Source organism: Rutidosis leptorrhynchoides, chromosome 9 (genome assembly GCF_046630445.1).
Source record: "Rutidosis leptorrhynchoides isolate AG116_Rl617_1_P2 chromosome 9, CSIRO_AGI_Rlap_v1, whole genome shotgun sequence".
Taxonomy (NCBI): Eukaryota; Viridiplantae; Streptophyta; class Magnoliopsida; order Asterales; family Asteraceae; genus Rutidosis; species Rutidosis leptorrhynchoides.
This window is the reverse complement of record NC_092341.1, coordinates 333,091,248-333,112,111: the sequence shown is the minus strand read 5'-3', so window position 1 is coordinate 333,112,111 and position 20,864 is coordinate 333,091,248. Positions and strand designations below refer to the sequence as shown.

The window sequence follows — 20,864 nt, the reverse complement described above, 5'->3', positions numbered from 1 at the left end:
TTGTAACGTCTTACTAGCATAATATATAGGTTGAAATCGTTTTTCAATCCTTTGTCCTAAAACGGCTCCCATTGCAAAATCACTTGCATCGCACATTAGTTCAAATGGTAGATTCCAATTTGGTGTTATCATGATCGGCGTATTAGTGAGTTTCTCTTTAAGAATATTAAAAGATTTGATACATTCATCTAAAAAGATGAATGGAGCATCTTTTTCTAGGAGTTTATTCATAGGAGTGGCAATTTTAGAAAAATCTTTTATGAAACGTCGGTAAAAACTGGCATGCCCTAGAAAACTCCTAACTCCTCTAACATTGGTGGGATGTGGAAGTTTAGCAATTACATCTACTTTAGCTCTATCTACTTCAATTCCTTCTTTTGAAATTTTATGTCCAAGAACGATGCCCTCTTTAACCATAAAATGGCATTTCTCCCAATTAAGAACTAGATTTGATTGTTCGCATCTAATAAGCATTCGTTCCAGATTAACTAGGCATGATTCAAATGTATCACCGAAGACTGAAAAGTCATCCATGAAAACTTCCATGCATTCTTCTATCATGTCATGAAAAATCGCCATCATACACCTTTGAAAGGTTGCAAGGGCATTACAAAGTCCAAATGGTATGCGTTTGTAAGCAAAAGTACCATAAGGGCACGTGAATGTGGTTTTCTCTTGATCTTCGGGTGCTATTGGAATTTGAAAATATCCGAAAAATCCATCTAGAAAACAATAGTAACTATTTTCGGCTAATCTTTCCAACATTTGATCTATGAAAGGTAAGGGAAAGTGATCTTTTCTGGTGGCGTCATTTAATTTTCTATAATCAATACATACACGCCATCCTGTTACAGTCCTAGTAGGAATAAGCTCATTTTTCTCATTTGTAATGACAGTCATGCCACCCTTCTTAGGTACGCATTGAACTGGGCTTACCCATGGACTATCCGAAATTGGATAAATTAGACCTGCGTCTAGCAGTTTAATAATTTCTTTTTTAACTACATCTTGCATATTAGGATTTAGTCTTCGTTGGCGTTGCACGTACGTTTTATGACCTTCTTCCATAAGGATTTTATGTGTGCAATACGAAGGACTTATTACTTTAATATCATGAATCTTCCATGCAATGGCTGGTTTATGAGCTTTCAACACAGAAATGAGTTGTGATTTCTCATTTTTAGTAAGAGAAGACGATATTATTACAGGTAATTCAGATTCACCATGTAAATAAGCGTATTTCAAATGGTTTAGAAGTGGCTTTAACTCTAATTTCGGAGGTTCTTCTATCGATGATTTGTATCGATATCTGTCTTCTTCTTTTTGCATTTGAATTTCTTCTGTTGTTGGTTCATATCCATTAGCTATAAGTGTAGCTAACATTTCAGCTTCATCAATTGGTTCATTACCTTCTCCTAAAGAACATTCTCATGTTCCTTGTAATTCTGGAAATTCTTCTAATAATTCTGCATGTGCATCTATGGTTTGAATATAATAACATGTATCATCTGCAGATTGTGGTTGTTGCATTGCTCTATCAACTAAAAAGGTAACACTCTCATCCTCTATACTTAGGGTCAATTTCTTACCGAACACGTCTATCATTGCTTTAGCCGTGTTTAAGAATGGTCTTCCTAATATGAGAGGAACTTGAGAATCTTCTTCCATGTCCAGAACAACAAAATCTACTGGAAATACTAAAGTACCAACTTTAACTAGCATATTCTCCATTATCCCTCTAGGATATTTTATTGATCTATCGGCTAGTTGTATGCTTATTCTGGTTGGTTTCAATTCTCCAAGGTCTAGTTTAGCGTATAGTGAATACGGCATTAGATTTATACTAGCACCTAAGTCTGCCAATGCTTCTATTGAATTAAGACTTCCCAGAAAACATGGAATTGTGAAACTTCCTGGATCAGATAATTTTTCTGGTATCTTATTCAACAGCACTGCTGAGCAATTAGCATTCATGGTAACAGCCGAGAGTTCTTCCATTTTCTTTCTATTTGAGATCAGATCTTTCAAGAATTTAGCATATCTAGGCATTCCTGAAATCACATCAATGAAAGGAAGATTTACATTTATCTGTTTAAACATATCCAAGAATTTGGATTGCTCGGCTTCAAGTTTCTCTTTCTTCATTTTACTCGGGTAAGGAAGTGGTGGTTGGTATGGTTTAACATAAGGTTTAGTCTTAACTGTGTTATCTTCATTAACCTTTTCAACTACCTGTTCTTTTTCCTTATCTTGATTAGGTTGTGGTTCTTGTGGAGTAGGAATAGCTTCTTCAGAAGTTACAGGTATTTCAGGTGGTTTAAGTGTTGTACCACTTCTTGTGGTAATGGCTTTAGCTGTTTTATTCCGGGGGTTTGCATTTGTATCACTAGGTAGACTTCCCGGTTTTCTTTCACCTATTAATCTTGCTAGGTTACTTACTTCTTGTTCCAGATTTTTTAATAGAAGCTTGTTGATTTCTAAATGCTTGAGCATTTTGTTCATTAGTTTGTTTCTGAGATGTGAAAAATTGCGTTTGAGTTTCAACTAGCTTCATCATCATATCTTCTAAATTCGGCTTTTTATCATCGGTTTGTTGTGGTGGTTTGTTTTGAAAATTAGGTCTTTGCTGATTGTAATTATTATTGGATACTTGTTGATTGCTAGGACCTTGTTGGTTGTTGTATGGAATATTTCGGTTATAATTCTGTTTTTGATTGTAAATAGGTCTTGGCGGTTGATAATTATTCTGATAATTATTTCCAGGCCTTTGGTTTATGTATGAAATATTCTCTCTTTGTTCCATTGTTAATTCAATACTGAGACAATCTTTTGTCAAATGTGGTCCTCCACACTGCTCACAACTAATTCGTATTGAGTGAATATCTTTAGTCATCTTTTCCATTCGTCTCTCCACATCATCTATTTTTGCGGAAATGGAATCTAAGTCATGGCTAGAATCGGCTCTAGCTGCTTTAGATGATCTAACGATATCTTTTTCTTGGTGCCACTCATGTGAGTGGGAAGCAGTGTTATCAATAATTTTGTAAGCATCAGTTTCGGTTTTTTTCATAATAGAACCACCAGCTGCTATATCTATGTCTTTCCTTGTAGTGATGTCGCATCCTTGGTAGAATATTTGTACTATTTGACAGGTATCTAAACCATGTTGCGGACATCCTCTTAACAACTTTCCAAATCTAGTCCACGCCTCATATAGAGTTTCATTCGGCTTCTGTGTGAACGTAACAATTTCTCCTTGAAGTCTTACGGCTTTAGATGCAGGAAAAAATTGTTTAAGAAATTTTTCAACTAAAACGTCCCATGTATCAATCGCCCCTTCAGGTAACGATTCCAACCAATCTTTGGCTTCTCCCTTTAAAGTCCAGGGAAATAACATGAGATATATCTGTTCATCCTCCACTTCTCTTATTTTAAATAGTGTGCAGATCCTATTAAAGGTACGTAGATGTTCATTTGGATCTTCCTTCGGCGCACCACTAAATGGGCATTGATTAGTCACCATGTGTAGAATTTGTCCTTTGATTTCATAATCTGGCGCATTAATGTCTGGATGAGTAATTGCGTGACCTTGGCCAGTGTGTTTAGCTCTCATTCGGTCTTCCATACTTAAAGGTTCCAGATTCTCCATAATTGAATTTGTTGAATCGGAATCACTAGAGGATTCTGATTTAATGGTTCGTTCCTCAACAATCTCTGTTTGAATGATTGGTGGTTCCGGAGGAAAATTTAGTGGTTCAGGATCTACGAATCGTTCCTGAATATTCTCCGGATTCTCAATTGTGAGGTCGATTTCAAAAAATGGATTATCGGAAATTTGAACTGGAGTACTTGGTCGACTGGATGACGATTCTAAAGAAAAATCAACGGCAGTAATATTTGCTAAATGTCTTGATCTAGTTACAGGTGGTGAACGTACAAAAGGTGGTGAACGTCTTGCTCGGTGCATTCACTGAATATCCTATTAGTTTTTAAAAGGAAAGAAAAATTATAATAAGTTATCCTATCAATAGACTTTTCTGATTTTGCCCACGTTTCGAATAGCCAAAAGACGCAGCAGAGGGGCAGGATTCGTTTGGTCTCAATATAATTGAGGACTGTTTGCCTCTAATAACCCGGTCCGCATACAAATCCAACTATTACTACGAACCAGAAAATTTTGATGTCTATCAATTTAACCACTTAAAATAAATTTTTGTAATTTTAAGAAATTTAGATAAGAAGTAGAATAAAAATCTATGTCCTAAAAACTAGAATAGCGAGAAATAAGAAAGAAAAAGTGCGTGTCAAAAAAGGTCGAAAAAGAAAAATGGTTGAAAAATAAAAAGTGACGGAAAAATAAAAGAAACTTATAAAACTTAAAAATACTTGACTAACCTAACCTTATTACTACAACTAACTTAAAATTATAATCGCAAATTGAGATTACTAATTGGAATGATAATTGATACATTGGTAAAAGTCGTCTAAAAATATTAAAGCTTACAGGAAAAACTATATCCCAAATGGAAATAACTTAAAAAGAAACTAAAACTTAAAAAGGCGTCGCAAAGTTCTAAAGTACCTAAATCTTAGTCTAAAGAAAAAACACTTAAGGAATTCTACGGCAAAACCTAAAAATCTAGAAGTAAAAATAACTATGGCAAAAACTAAGTTTAAAACTAAATATGAGCGAAAAATACAAATATTACGCTAAAACAATTAAAAAGGGACAAAATATAAAAATATACAAAAAGTTTTAAAAAGTACAAATTTTATAAAAATATTATTTTTATATTATTTATTTATTAAAACTATTAATTTTATAATTTAATTAAACTAATTTAACTAAATAAAACAAATTAAATAAAAAGAAACTTTAAAATAAAACTAATTATAATAATAATAATTATTATTTAGGGTTAATAATAATAATAATTAATAATTACTCCCTAATTAAATGCAGATTAGGGTTTCTGTCGGTGTCAGGGTAGTTCCGCGAGTTGCGGTAGTCGAGGCTGCAAACTCCGCGAGTCGCGGGGTTCCAAAATTCAACTCTGGTACAGTTTAAAACTTGACGCGTTTTTTATTTTTTTTTATTTTTATGTTTTAAATAAAAATAAAATACTTAAATAAAACTTATATAAAAATAAAGAAACTTTATAAAACTTAAGTATTTAACAAAATCTTAAAAATACTTATATTTTTGTTTTTTTTTATATTTTCGAATATTTAAAACGTATTTTTATAAAAACGAATTTTAATAAAAGTAAACTAAAAATATTTTTTTTTTTATTTAGCGTTGCGCTTCCGGCTTTTAAGCTAGATTGTCCCCGGCAGCGGCGCCAAAAATAACTTGATGTTTTAGCAGAGGGGTATAAAATACTATTAATTTTTACAAGAAAATACTATTAAATACGATACAATTTTACACAAGATATTTATTTATTTAGAGAATGGATATACTTAAACCTTGCTACAACACTTATAGGCAGTGTACCTAATCGTACAGTAGTGTAGTTTTTAGTAAGTCCGGTTCGTTCCACAGGGAAAATCTTTAAACAAAGCTTAACGCTATATTAGTTTACTTTTATAAAAATACAAATATATATATATAAGTAATATTATTATTATAAAGGGGGGTTTTTACCGTTTAATGACCGGTTTGTCGATTTTAAAACTTTAGTCGCAGTTAAAACCAAATGTAAAATAATAAATAAATACAAGACTTAATTTAAAGCGTAAAGTAAATAATGATAATGAAATTGCGAATAAAAGTGCGATAAAATAAACTTGCGATAATTAAAAAGTACGATAATTAAAAGTGCAATTAAATACAATAACAATAAATAAAATGCGATAATTAGAAGTGCAATTAAATATAAAATAAAGGAAATAAAATATGAAATAAAATAATTATGCTTATTTAAACTTCCGTAATCATGATGTTTGACGTGTTGATTTTAGTTTTATGCCCATGGGTTAATTGTCCTTTGTCCTGGATTATTTAATATGTCCATCTGGTTTTGTCCATAACAGTCCATCAGTCATAAATATAAAGTGCGAGTGTCCTCGTCAAATTATCCTTATACCCGAAGTTAAATATTCCAACTAATTGGGGATTCGAATTGTAACAAGGTTTTAATATTTTGTTTAATGAATACACCAGGTTATCGACTGCGTGTAAACCAAGGTTTTACTACTTTGTTAACAATTACACCAATTACCCTTGAATGTAATTTCACCCCTGTTTTAATTATTCTAGTGGCTATTAATCCATTCCCGTGTCCGGTTAAATGAACGATTATTCGTACATATAAATACCCCGCCCATCGTGTCCGATTGAGTGTATATGATTATTTATAGGGACGCCCAATTGTAAATCTTTATATTAAAATTAACAAACTATCATTTAATTAAATAAATATAAAGCCCATTAATAGCCCATAGTCTAATTTTCACAAGTGTCGTTCTTTTGTCCAAATCCCAATTATGGTACAAAGCCCAATTACCCAATTTTAGTAATTAGCCCAACATCATGATTACTTCGGATTAAATAAGCATAATAATAACTTAGCTACAAGACATTAAATTAAAAAGGTTGAACATAACTTACAATGATTAAAAATAGCGTAGCATTACACGGACAGAATTTCGACTTACACCCTTACAACATTTGCTAACATACCCTTATTATTAGGATTTAAAATTAAAATTAAAATTAAAATATAAATTATATATATATATTTACGTATATATTGAGAGAGAGATAGATTATGGATGATGAAAATGATCAGAATTCGGTTGGCTTTTTAGGGAATTGAGTTCAGGGGTACTCAGCGACTCGCGGCTTTTTTTGCCTTCAAACTCCGCGAGTCGCGGAGTTTGAAAATACAGCTCACCAACTTTGGAGTCTTTCTTGCCGACGGATTTTTATTATTTATATAATATATAAATAATTATAAGAATTATTTAATTATTATATTATATTTATGTGCATAGTTGACTTGTAATTTTTAGTCCGTTGCGTCGAGCGTTGAGAGTTGACTCATGTCCCGGTTCCGGATTTTCGAACGTCCTTGCGTACAATTTAATATCTTGTACTTTGCATTTTGAATCTTGTACTCTTGTAATTTCGAGACGTTTCTTATCAATAATTGGAACCTCTTTGATTGCATTTTGTACTTTTAAGCTTTTTGGTCGTTTGCGTCTTCAATTCGTCGAATCTGTCTTTTGTCTTCACCTTTTATTATTTAAACGAATATCATTTGTAAATAGAACGATTGCAACTAAAAGCTTGTCTTTCTTGAGGAATAATGCTATGAAATATATGTTCGTTTTTAGCATTATCATAGGGACTAGGAGGAATTTCGGCCCTCTAGAATTTGGACAGGTAATGAAATTTCTAATCATTTCACTTAAGAGCGTTTGAGCTTTTAAATCAATTAAATTAGAATTCGTATGAAAAAATACAGTCAAAATGTTAAAATCTCATAGAATTTGCAATCAATCTAATACATAATTTTTTTGTTATGGTACATTTTGTTGAAAGACAAAATCAAACACTCATCAAGAATTTATCACAAAAAGATATGAATGCCCACTAAACTCAACAAAAACAAGTACAAGGTGGCCGGTGACGTCACTTTAACTCGACAACAGAAGGGTAAAACTAGTGATTGGGGAAAAAATTAAATAAAAAAACTTTCTTTTTACCTTTACTAGTGTAATTTTTTTTTTTTATACTATAATTATATTTTTTTCAAATCCAGGAGGGCATTATCCCCCCGCCTCACATACACTATCTTTTTTTTTCTTTTTTCGAAGCACTTATTATATATATATATATATATATATATATATATATATATATATATATATATATATATATATATATTATAATTAGCTAATCATTACAATCAATTTTTTTTTTTGTAACGCCAGAAAGATCATAACGATCCGTTGTGGGAGTACTTGGTCACAAATGACCAAAACTCATTGTCTCTAGCTCAGTTTGTTTTAAACACTATGAATTACACCATTGAATTACTAAGCAAATATTATTAAAATACAATTGAAATAGCGTATAAACAATTCACCAAACCTAAGTCTAAAATATACACATAACTCCGATGTCGTATCCAACCCACAACTTCACGGTACTTCTCAGAAACCTCATAGTCAAACCATTCAACAGGCAACCCATGAGCATCTTACCCGAAGTCTATTTTCCGAAGTCAATAAATTCAACTACGCCGGTAATAATGACGCCGACAACAACACCAACCTCACATACACTACATTCCGCAACTTATTTTCCACAATTTTGCTACTGTAAATTTCAACTTGAGAAGAATGTGGAGGGCTTATGGCATTAGGGATATCACTATGAATAATGCAGGTGTCTATTTCTTTAAGTTTAATGATGAAGAAGGGATGAATAAGGTTTTAGCTAGTGATCCTTGGATGGTTGAGAACATTCCTTTGTTTCTTAAGAAATGGGAGCCTGGTGCTTGTTTGGTCAAACCTGAGCCTACTATGGTGCCTATATGGATTTCACTTATTGATTTACCTTTTGACTTATGGAATGGTGGTAATATTAGTCAATTGGTGAGTTATGTTGTAAAGCCTATTGCTATGGATAAGGTGACTAGAGAAAGATGTATTAATCAAACTGGAAAAGTAGGGTATGCTAGGGTTTTGGTTGAGGTTAGAGCTGATAAGGACCTTCCAGAGTATGTGCATGCTGTGTATCCTGTTAGAAATGGTTTGCCTGGTATGGATTTGAAGGTTAAGGTGGGGTATCAATGGAGGCCAATTAGGTGGTCTCATTGTAATGTGTTTGGACATGTGTTTGCTCACTGCACTAAAAGGCCTTTGGCTGAACAAGAGGTGGAGTTAAAGAATAAGAAATAAGAAGAAGCCAGGCAGAAGGCTATTGTGCAGAATGAGGTTGATGATGATGGTTGGCAAACTGTGGATAGAAGGAATAGGGCTATTAAAGATGTTTCTGGTGCTACTGTTGTCAAGCAGCCTCCATTGCCTAATAAGAATAGCTCCAATCAAAGGTTTAGTCAAAATGGGAATGGTTTTAAGCAGAATTGGAATAGGAATAGTTTGAATAGTGATAGGAATAATGGAAGGAATACTGGAGGGAGTAATGGTGCAGGGACTAGTGGTGTTAAGGATAATAAGGGTGGTAGTCAAGCTGATGTGAAAGGGAAAAATAAAGTGGATCAAAGTGTATCAGGTCAATCTAATGGTACAAGGAAGAAGGTAGCAAGTGATAAGGCTCAAATGAGGAATGATAATCAGAAGAATTTGAATGGGAATGGCAGTTTTGTGAAGAATAATACTCAAAGGGATACAAGTGGGAATCAAGCTGGTGGAATTAGATTGATTTATAAGTAAAAAACTGATGGGAATGGTAATGTGATGGTATCTGAATCAAAGGTGAATGATAATGTGAGAGCAACTGAAATTAAGGTGAATGATAAGAAGGTGAATGATACAGTGAGGACTTTTAATAGTTATGATATTCTAGGAGGTATGGATGTTGATGGTACTCCTGTTTTAGAGGATGAGTATGACCATGTGTGGCATTTATGGCAGTCTAAAAGGGATAAGCTAAGTGACTTGTGCCATGTAAAATGGCTACCTGATCCAGATAAAGTCAAGCATTGGGATCCTCATGAAATTCAATACTTCCTTCATCTATGCAAGTGTAGAAAGATAAATTTTACAATGACATGGGAAGATGAGGAGGTTGCATCTGAAACTGATGATATTGCAGTTTCAATGAAATGTGATGAGATAGGTAATCAAGGGGAAGTGCAGACTGGTAGTGGCACCAACAATTTAAATGTTTTCAATGTTTAAAGTGGCATGTTGGAACATTAGAGGCTTGAATGAGCACTCTAAGCAAACTGAAATTCCAAAGTTTATTTGTAGCAGTGGTTGTAGTGTATGTTGTTTAGTAGAAACTAAGGTTTTTTTCTAAGAATTTAGGTAAAGTTATAGGGTTATCTTTTGGTAATTGGAGATGGGCTGCAAATAATTCTGTTTGTTTAGGTAGAACTAGGATTATTTTAGCTTGGGACTATAATGAGGTGGTTTGTGATGTGATTGGAATGACTGATCAAATGATGCACTGCAAGATTGGTCAAATAAGTAGTGGGAAGCAGTTTCTGTGTACTTTTGTTTATGCTGCAAATAATAAGTACCAAAGAAGGCATTTATGGAAGGAATTGGGTAGAATTAAGTCTGTTATGGGTCAACAGCCTTGGGTGATATGTGGAGATTTTAATGTAAGTTTGAACCCTGAAGATAATTCTAGTGGTTCTTCTATTCTTACAAGTGAAATGGAGGACTTTAGGGAGTGTGTAGCTGACATTGAGGTTGATGACATGAATCATGTTGGTTTTGATTATACTTGGATTTAGAAGATGCATGCAGTTGGTCCAACCAAGGGAATTTTGAAAAAGATTGACAGGTCTATGGTCAATAGTGTCTTTGTTGGATGTTTCCCTAGGGTTTTTGTCACACCCCCCAAAATGGACCAGGGGTAATTGTGACCAATCATATCATAACACAGTTGTATAAACGAGAACGACTCTATATGACACTTTTTAAATAAAACCTTTGTTAATAAAACAGCGGAAGCAGTAATACATGTTTACATTATTATTAAAACGTAAAATAAATGTTTATGAACTAAAATATAATATGCGATGTGGACTCCATGCAAGCATCAAATCTATCATCACAAAGTTGCAAACAGCTAGCTCAATCATTACATGAGACAAAACATGCTTAAAGTGTCAACCAAAAAGGTTGAGTGAAATTCACAGGTTTATTAATAATATCCAAAGTTTTAGACCACAAGATTTAGTTTAAAGTTGATTGATATAGAAATATCAATCTAAAAGTGTTGCTGCATTTTGTAATATCGTTACTAAACAAGTTTACCCTATGACACCTTGTACTGTCAGTGTCGTGGAATCATTATTATGTAACCAAAGACCAACGGTTGAATGGTTAGAGACGTTACTCTCAATAGGCCTACTCACAATAATTAAGTTTGCATTTAAACGTAGCAATTGACGATATTACGGTAGGGATTTAGCATGAATCAAAGCATGACAGCATAGTTAACAATTTAGTACTTGTGTCTACGTGTAAAACAGTTATAAAGCAAGCATGTGTCTCACCCCAAAAGTTATAAATAGTTAAGTAAACAGTAAAAGTGGGGCTATGAAAATCACCTTAGTAGCACAAAAGAGTATTCCACGAAAGAATTGAACGGAAGGACGTGACCGAGATCTCAACCTAGAGATAGAACGTATGATCAGACATTGCCTAACAGACAATAGTATATAGTACTATATTGATAGTAATGGTTCACTAAAGAATTTCCATTTTCGGAAGGTTACTATTTATGGAAAGTTTCCACTTATAGTAATTTTCCAATTTTAGAAAGTTCGGGTTAATCTTTAGCAAGATGTTGTACAACTCTACTCAAACTTCGTTGCTATCAAATAAGTCAGGAATGACCAGATGTAACTGGGGGCCCAGGATTCTTGACCAGAATCTAAGTCATGGCATTCGAGATCCACAAGCTTACCCATAAATGGCAACCTAGACATCATTCACTTACGACCGTGAATAGCGATGAAGTTCACATGAATTATACATTATCTTTGATTAACATTCACTTTAGGTGTATACACACAACGAATTATTAATGTACTTAATAATTATATATGTGATAATATAACCTAAGTTTTATTTAATATTTAGTTATTATACCTTAGTATGTCTTATATATATTAAATATAATTACCTTTAAATAAATACCTAAATTACTTCAAAAATAATAGTGTTTTATTAATCGAACATTATTCAAAAATGTCTAAATAATAAATTAAATATCTAAAAATTACATACATAATTTTTATAGTCTTAGTTAATCATATAGATTAGTAGAAAAATTTAAAAAAATGTTTTTATTATATTTTTATATTTATTTTTGTTTTTACCCTTAATGTATTCACAAAACAATTTTAATTCTACATAATTACTAAATAAATCCAAATAATTATTTTTATAATTTTTATAAGTTTCTATCAGTCTAATAACCTGTAAAAAAATATTTAAAGAAATATTTTTTATTATTTTATATTTATTCTTAATTTACCTTCGAATTACATAATAATAGAGTTTAATTATATAATAAATACCAATTTGATCCAAGTAATTATTTTTATAATTTTTTCAGATCTATATAAGTTTTAAAAACTCAGAAAAAAATTATTTATATTTTATTTTTGGTTAAAAGTATTTATTACGAATTTTACATTATTTTTACGTTTAAACACTACATAATTCGTATTTAATTATAAATAATATTTCATAAATTATCAAAATTATTTTTATGCATCATAACACTTATAATACTAATTATAACATATAAACATAATTAATTTCGAATTTAACAAAGAATATACAATAAATATAAATATAAATGACAATATTGAAAAAAATTAATAAAAATAGAAAGTACCTCAAATTTTCTTCAAAGTTTTGAGAGAATAACTTAAGTTTTTGTGTTTGGCAAGAAAAAATGAATGAGGAGCCATGTATTTATAGGTAAAAAATGGTTGGTGAAAAGAAAAAAAAAATAATAAAATAAAGGTGCCAATTTTGAAAAATAATAAAAACATGTTAAAAATGTTTTTAATAAGTTTTTGTTTTTGAAAATATTTAGTCAAAATTCATGGGCTCATTATTTAATTTATAAAAAAAATCTTATTTCTTTTTATTTTTATTTTTTTTATAAGCTAAAAATATATATATAATGATTAAAATAACTTATCATTTAATTAATAATTATGTTTCATATAGTTTTAAATATAATACGCATTAATATTAATATTAACTAAAGTTATTTTATATAATTAGTGTAAACTTTAGTTAACAAAAAGTGTCGACTAAAAATAAATATTTGATCAATGTCAAATTTAATTATATATTACGTATGAATAACAACCCTATAGTCAAATTAGTCAATTCAGGTATGGAAATATGAGGGTTGTTATAGTTTTCACTGAATTCTTACCATGGGGTATCTCTGATCATTGTCCTGTAGTAATTCATATTCCAAACTGGATGAAAAGGAAACCTGGACCTTTTAAGTTCAATAATCATTTGGCTGATAGTGTTGACTTTTCTCCTGTGGTCAATTCTGTATGGAGTCAAGGTTTGGAAGGGCATACAATGTTTTCTATTGTGAGCAAAATGAAGATGTTGAAGCCTAAGATGAGATTGATAAATAAGAAATGTGGTAATGTTCATGAAAAGGTCAACATTTTGAGGGATGAGTTGACTAAAGTGCAAGCTGAAGTGGTTAAGCAGCCTGAGAATAATGTGCTTAGGGAAGAAGAAGCTGCTTATTTTAAAGCTTTTAAGAGTGCTAAAATTGATGAGGAGAGATTGCTTAAACAGAAAAGTAAGGTTGAATGGCTAAAAGAAGGTGATTCTAATTATGCTTATTTTCATAATGTGATAAGGGGTAGACTGAATAGAAATAGAGTGGAGGTGATTCAAGATATGCAGGGTAATAGATTTGTGGGTAGTACTGTTGCTGGGCAATTTATTAAACATTTTGAGGGTATTTTAGGTAAGGCTGAGGAGGTTAAGGAGTTTGATAGGCTTGAATCTCTGTTTGATAAAAGGATTAGTGATAGTTCAGCTGCTAGTATGGTTAGATGGGTTGAGGTTGATGAAGTTAAGGCTGCTTTATGGGATATTAATGATAGTAAGTCTCCTGGACCTGATGGTTACACTTTAAAGTTCTTTAAAGCTTCATGGGATATAGTTGGGGTGGAAATTGTTAGAGCTGTCAGGGATTTTTTTTCAAATGGCAAGTTATTAGGTGAGGTGAATGCTACAGTTATTGCATTGGTGCCAAAAATTGATTATCCTAAGAATGTGGCTGATTTTAGGCCAATATCATGCTGCAATGTCCTTTATAAGATCATTAGTAAGGTTATTGCTAATAGGATTAAAGGATGTTTAGGATAAGTGGTTGATTTAAATCAGTCTGCTTTCATTCCTGGAAGGCAGATAGGTGATAACATCTTGTTGGCTCAGGAGATTATGAGGGGATATACATGGAAGAAGAGTAAGGGTAGATGTGCTGTTAAGATTGACATTCAGAAGGCATATGATACTGTGAGCTGGAGGTTTCTGCACAATGCTTTGGTTGGTTTTGGTTTCCCTAGAAGGATGGTTGATTGGATCATGTCTTGTGTGTCTACTCCTTCTTTTGCTATCTCGTTAAATGGACAGCAGTATGGTCATTTCAAGGGTCAAAGGGGTATAAGGCAGGGTGACCCAATATCTCCCTATCTTTTTACTCTAGTGATGGAGGTGCTCAATTTATGCCTGAAAAGACAGATTAGAGAGGATGGTTGCTTTCAATATCATCCTAAATGTGAGGATTTGATGCTAACTCATCTTTGTTTTGTTGATGATCTCCTAATGTTCTACAAAGGTGATAGGCATATTGTGTATGTTTTGAAGAAGGCTTTGGATGAATTTAGCTCGTATTCAGGGTTAAAGCCTAACATGTCAAAAAGTACTTCTTTCTTTGGCAATTTATCTGATGAAGAGAAAGCTGAAATCATGGAGGTTATGCCTTTTGAAGTTGGTACATTGCCTGTTAGATACTTAGGTGCGCCTCTTATTTCCTCCAGATTAAAGTATAAAGACTGTCATAGCATCATTGATAAAGTGAAGAGAAGATTGTGTGGCTGGAAGTCTAAAAGCTTATCTTTTGCTAGAAGGTTACAACTTGTTCAATCTGTTTTGGCTTTTCTGGATGTCTATGTTTATGATCCCTAAGTCTGTCATTCATGAGATTGAAAGGCTTATGAGGAATTTCCTTTGGGGTGGTAATGATCAGAAGACAGGAATGCCTAAAGTAAAATGGTCTGATGTATATTTTAAGAAGAGCCAGGGTGGTTTAGGCATTAGATCTCTAAGTAGCTGGAATGTTGCCTTATTGTCTAAGCATATGTGGAATGTGTTGACCAATAAGGAATCCTTATGGGTGAGATGGGTGAATAGATACCGGTTAAATGGAAAGAATTTTTGGGCTGTGAAGGTTGATGGTGAATGTTCATTCTCATGGAGAAAACATATTGAATATGAGGCCTGCTTTGAGAAAGTTTTTCATGTATAAGTTGGGTAATGGTAATAGTGTGTCTTTATGGTATGATCAATGGCATCTAGTTGGTCCTTTGATTAATCATATTACCCCTAGAGACATATATTTGGCTGGTATGAGCTTGAATGACAAGGTGAGTGATGTCTGCATTGATGGCAATTGGTTATGGCCTGTTAATATTATTCAAAAGATAGGGGATATGGTGGTGTACCCTAATCCTGTGCTTAGGATGGATGAAAGGGATATGTTATATTGAAAGACTAGACTAGATAAGCTTTGTGATTTTAGTACTTCTGGGGTATGGGATGATATTAGAGATTTTAGGGATGAGGTTAGTTGGCACAGGGTCATTTGGTTCTCTCAAAACATTCCTAAATATGCTTTCATTTGTTGGGTTGCTATTAATTGCAAATTGAGCACACAGGACATGCTTGAAAGGTGGGATGTACCTTGTGGTAGTGTTTGCAGTTTATGTAATCTAGTTCAAGAGTCTCATAATCATCTTCTGATTGGTTGTTCATATGCTAAATCTATATGGAGATGGTTTAGAGGGAAAGCTGGTTTGGATGGGATCATTGACAGGATTGAGTATGGTAATGATCATTGGATTGATGTGATTAATGCTATGGCTGGTACTGTGTGTAATAAGGGTATTTGGAGCATCATTAGAAGGTTGGTGTTTGCTGCTGTCATTTATCAATTGTGGCAGGAGAGGAATGCCAGGACCTTTAAGAATGAAAGTTCATCTTATGAGGTGATTGCAAAGAGGATATATGAAGTGGTCAGGCTGAGGTTGATGGGATTGCAGGTGAAAAAGTCAATGCAGTCTCAAAGTGCAGCTATGGTTTGGCATTTCAGTTTTGTTGATGGTGATGGCACTCATTTATCTGTTTAAAATGATGGGTCAACAATGCATTAATGGTGGATTTTGGATATGGTGGTTTCTGTATCTTTTAGGAGGTTTGGTTTGGGTTGGAGATATAAGGTGGTTATGGGTAGTGATAATCCCATTAGTTGGTCTTGTGTACAATGGGTCTGTCATATATGAGTCTGTGTGTGTGTGTGGTGAAAAAACAAAGTCATGGGTCATATGGGTCATCGTTGAGTATGTGTTTAGGGTTATGGGATTATCAAGTAGGGTTTTGGGTGGAAAAAATAAAAAAATTCATTATAAATGTGCTGGAGGTTAGCACTAGATTGAAAACCCTGGGAGAAATAAGGTTGGAGTCATTTTTTAATTTCTTACTTTATTTTACCCTTTATAAAATTTCTAACCTCATTCTTAGGGTTTTGGTCAAACCTGTGTCATGTCATAAAGAGGGTGTGTGTTTGAGTCTGTCATTTCATTTTGGGGTAAATAATTGGGATTTTGGAGTTATTAGGTGGCAAAGGGTAGATTTTGCATCTGCATTGTGTCATTTCATTTCTGGAAAAATAAAGAATAAATGGCTTATATTGTTTCATAAGCCATATTTAGAAAAAAAGAAAATTTATATGGTCTGCAGATACGTAAGATTGGAGATTTTGATGTATATGCATGGGTTTGATGCATATACTCTTTTTACTGGAGCAATAAGGAGGGTTAAAATTGAAATGTCCCGTTCATATTGATTATAAACGTTCCATATTAATTAATTTCGTCGCGAGGTTTTGACCTCTATATGAGACGTTTTTCAAAGACTGCATTCATTTTTAAAACAACCATAACCTTTATTTTATCGATAAAGGTTTAAAAAGCATTACGTAGATTATCAAATAATGATAATCTAAAATATACCGTTTACACACGATCATTACATAATGGTTTACAATAAGAATATATTACATCAAAAATAAGTTTCAAATCATAATAATAGACCACAAGATTTCTCATTTTTCATAAATATCATTACACTCGCAAGTGCATAAAAATCATTCATATGTTGAACACCTGGTAACCGACGTTAACTTAATGCATAGAATATCCCCAAAACAAAACCTCTCGTCTGTATAATAATCTCGAAGTACTAAACCATCCATAACCTGAATGGGGGTTGTTAAACCCAATAGATCTATCTTTAGGATTCGCGTCAATTAGGGGCCATTTCCCTAATTCTTAGACTACCAGACTTGAAGGGCGATATTCGATTTAATAATCCAACCATAGAATGTAGTTTCGCATACTTGTGTCTATTTTGTAAAACATTTATAAAACTGCATGTATTTTCATCCCAAAAATATTAGATTTTAAAAATGGGACTATAACTCACTTTTACAGATTTTTACTTCGTCGGGAAGTAAGACTTGGCCACTGGTCAATTCACAAACCTATAACAAATATGTACGTATATATCAAAGTATGATCGAAATATATTCACAACACTTTTTATTACGTTTTAATGGTTTAAGTGTATTAAGTCAGCTGTCCACGTTAGTAACCTACAACTAGTTGTCCATAGTTAGATGCACAGAAATAAATCGATATATATTATCTTGAATCAATCCACGATCCAGTGTATACACGTCTCAGGCAAGATCACAACTCAAAGTATATATATGATAATGCTAAAAACGAACATATATTTCATAGCATTATTCCTCAAGAAAGACAAGCTTTTAGTTGCAATTGTCCTATTTACAAGTGATATTCGTTTAAATAATAAAAGGTGAAGACAAAAGACAGATTCGACGAATTGAAGACGCAAACGACCAAAAAGCTCAAAAGTACAAAGTACAATCAAAGTGGTTCCAATTATTGATAAGAAACGTCTCAAAATTACAAGAGTACAAGATTCAAAACGCAAAGTACAAGATATAAAATAGTACGCAAGGACGTTCGAAAATCCGGAACCAGGACATGAGTCAACTCTCAACGCTCGACGCAACGGACTAAAAATTACGAGTCAACTATGCACATAAATATAATATAATATTTAAATAATACTTAAAAATTATTTATATATTATATTTATATTTAAATAACGTCGGAAAATTAAAATACAAAATGGTGTGAGCTGGGTTTACGAACTCCGTGACTTGCGGAGTTTATAGTGGAAAAACACCGCGACTCGCGGAGATACCCTGGACAAAAATGCCTATAAAAGCTAACGCATTTTGATCGTTTTAAATATCCTTTTTCTTCTTCTCTCATAAAACGTATTATATATATATATATATATTATAATCTTAATTTTAATTTTAATTTTAATTTTAATTCTAATAATAAGGGTATGTTAGCGAATGTTGTAAGGGTGTAAGTTGAAATTCTGTCCGTGTAACGCTACGCTATTTTTAATCATTGTAAGTTATGTTCAACCTTTTTAATTTAATGTCTCGTAGCTAAGTTATTATTATGCTTATTTAAATCGAAGTAATCATGATGTTGGACTAATTACTAAAATTGGGTAATTGGGCTTTGTACCATAATTGAGGTTTGGACAAAAGAACGACACTTGTGAAAATTAGACTATGGGCTATTAATGGGCTTTATATTTGTTTAACTAAATGATAGTTTGTTAATTTTAATATAAAGATTTACAATTGGACGTACCTATAAATAACCATATACACTCAAATCGAACACGATGGGCGGGATATTTATATGTACGAATAATCGTTCATTTAACCGGACACGGGAATGAATTAATAGTCACTAGAATTATTAAAACAGGGTTGAAATTATGTACAAGGACTCTTGGCATAATTGATAACAAAGTATTAAAACCTTGGGTTACACTCAGTCGATATCCTGGTGTAATTATTAAACAAAGTATTAAGACCTTGTTACAGTTTAAGTCCCCAATTAGCTGGAATATTTGACTTCGGGTATAAAGATAATTTGACGAGGATACTCGCACTTTATATTTATGACTGATGGACTGTTATGGACAAAAACCAGACGGACATATTGAATAATCTAGGACAAAGGACAATTAACCCATGGGCATAAAAAATTAACACGTCAAACATCATGATTACGGAAGTTTAAATAAGCATAATTCCTTTAATTCATATTTAATTTCCTTTATTTTCATATTTAATTGCACTTTTAATTATCGCACTTTTAATTATTGTTATTTTATTTTATCGCACTTTTATTTATCGCAATTTCATTATCGTTATTTATTTTACGCTTTAAATTAAGTCTTTTATTTATTTAATATTTTACATTAGGTTTTAACTGCGACTAAAGTTTTTAAAATCAACAAACCGGTCATTAAACGGTAAAAACCCCCCTTTTATAATAATAATATTACTTATTTATATATTTGTATTTTTATAAATTAAAACTAATATAGCGTTAAGCTTTGGTTAAAGATTTTTCCCTGTGGAACGAACCGGACTTACTAAAAACTACACTACTGTACGATTAGATACACTGCCTATAAGTGTTGTAGCAAGGTTTAAGTATATCCATTCTTTAAATAAATAAATATCTTGTGTAAAATTGTATCGTATTTAATAGTATTTCCTAGTAAAATTTAATAGTATTTTATACCCCTTAGCTTTAACATCAAGTATTTTTGGCGCCGCTGTCGGGGATTTTTAAATCTAGCTTAAAAGCCGGAAGCGCAACGCTATATAAAAAAAAAAAAAATTTTAGTTTACTTTTATAAAAAATACGCTTTTGTAAAAATACGTTTTAAATATTCGAAAACATAAAAAGAAAACAAAAATATAAATATTTTTAAGAGTTTGTTAAATTTTTAAGTTTTATAAAGTTTCTTTATTTTTATTTTATAAAAATATAAGTCTTATTTAAATATTTTATGTTTATTTAAAACATAAAAAAAAACGAAAAAAAATATATATATATATAAATCTATTTTTAAGTTTTTTATAAAATTATAAAATATTTCTATTTTTATTTTAGTTTTTAAAACACAAGTTTTTATTTAATTTATATAAATATTTTATTTAATTATTAAAACAGAAAAATATATAAAATATAATTAAAAAAAAACTACAGAACCTGTCAAACGAAACCACCTTATCTGAAATTTCAAACCCCGCGATTCGCGGAGTTTGTTGCCAGGTGTACCGTGACTCGCGGAGCCACCCTGACACGCGCCTGACAGAACCCTAATCTGCATTAAATACGGAGTATTATTAATTATTATTAATTAATTTGTATTTAGGGTTAAATATTTAATTAATTTAGTATTTAATTTAAGTTTCAATTAATTTATGTATTTAGTTTAATTAGTTTTATTAAATTATAAAATTAATAGTTTTATTAAATAAATAATATAAAAATAATATTTTTATAAAAATTGTACTTTTTACAACTTTTAGTATATTTTTATAATTTGCCCCTTTTTAATTGTTTTAGCGTAATTTGTTGTATTTTTCGCTCGTATTTAGTTTTAAATATAGTTTTTGCCATAGTTATTTTTACTTCTAGATTTTTAGGTTTTGCCGTAAAATCCCTTAAGTGCTTTCTCTTTAGACTAAAATTTAGGTGCTTTAGAATTTTGCGACGCCTATCTAAGTTTTAGTACCTTTTTAAGTTATTGCCATTTGGGATATAGTTTTACTTGTAAGCTTTAATATTTTTAGACGCAACTTTTAATTCTTAGTTTTTAGTTCTTTTTTTAAGTTTCAACGCACTACTTTCTTATTTTTATTTTTCGACGCCTTTTACCTATGTATCAATTAT

General features: G+C 31.8%; 1 protein-coding gene across 1 annotated transcript; it reads left to right on the top strand.

The window, feature by feature from the left end:
* Positions 1-15,206: 15,206 nt before the first annotated feature.
* LOC139869068 (uncharacterized) lies at positions 15,207-16,121 on the top strand. Its single transcript, XM_071857396.1, has 3 exons — positions 15,207-15,359; positions 15,486-15,557; positions 15,651-16,121. Exons 1-3 carry the CDS (start codon positions 15,207-15,209, stop codon positions 16,119-16,121), a joined length of 696 nt encoding a protein of 231 aa, XP_071713497.1.
* Positions 16,122-20,864: the final 4,743 nt, after the last annotated feature.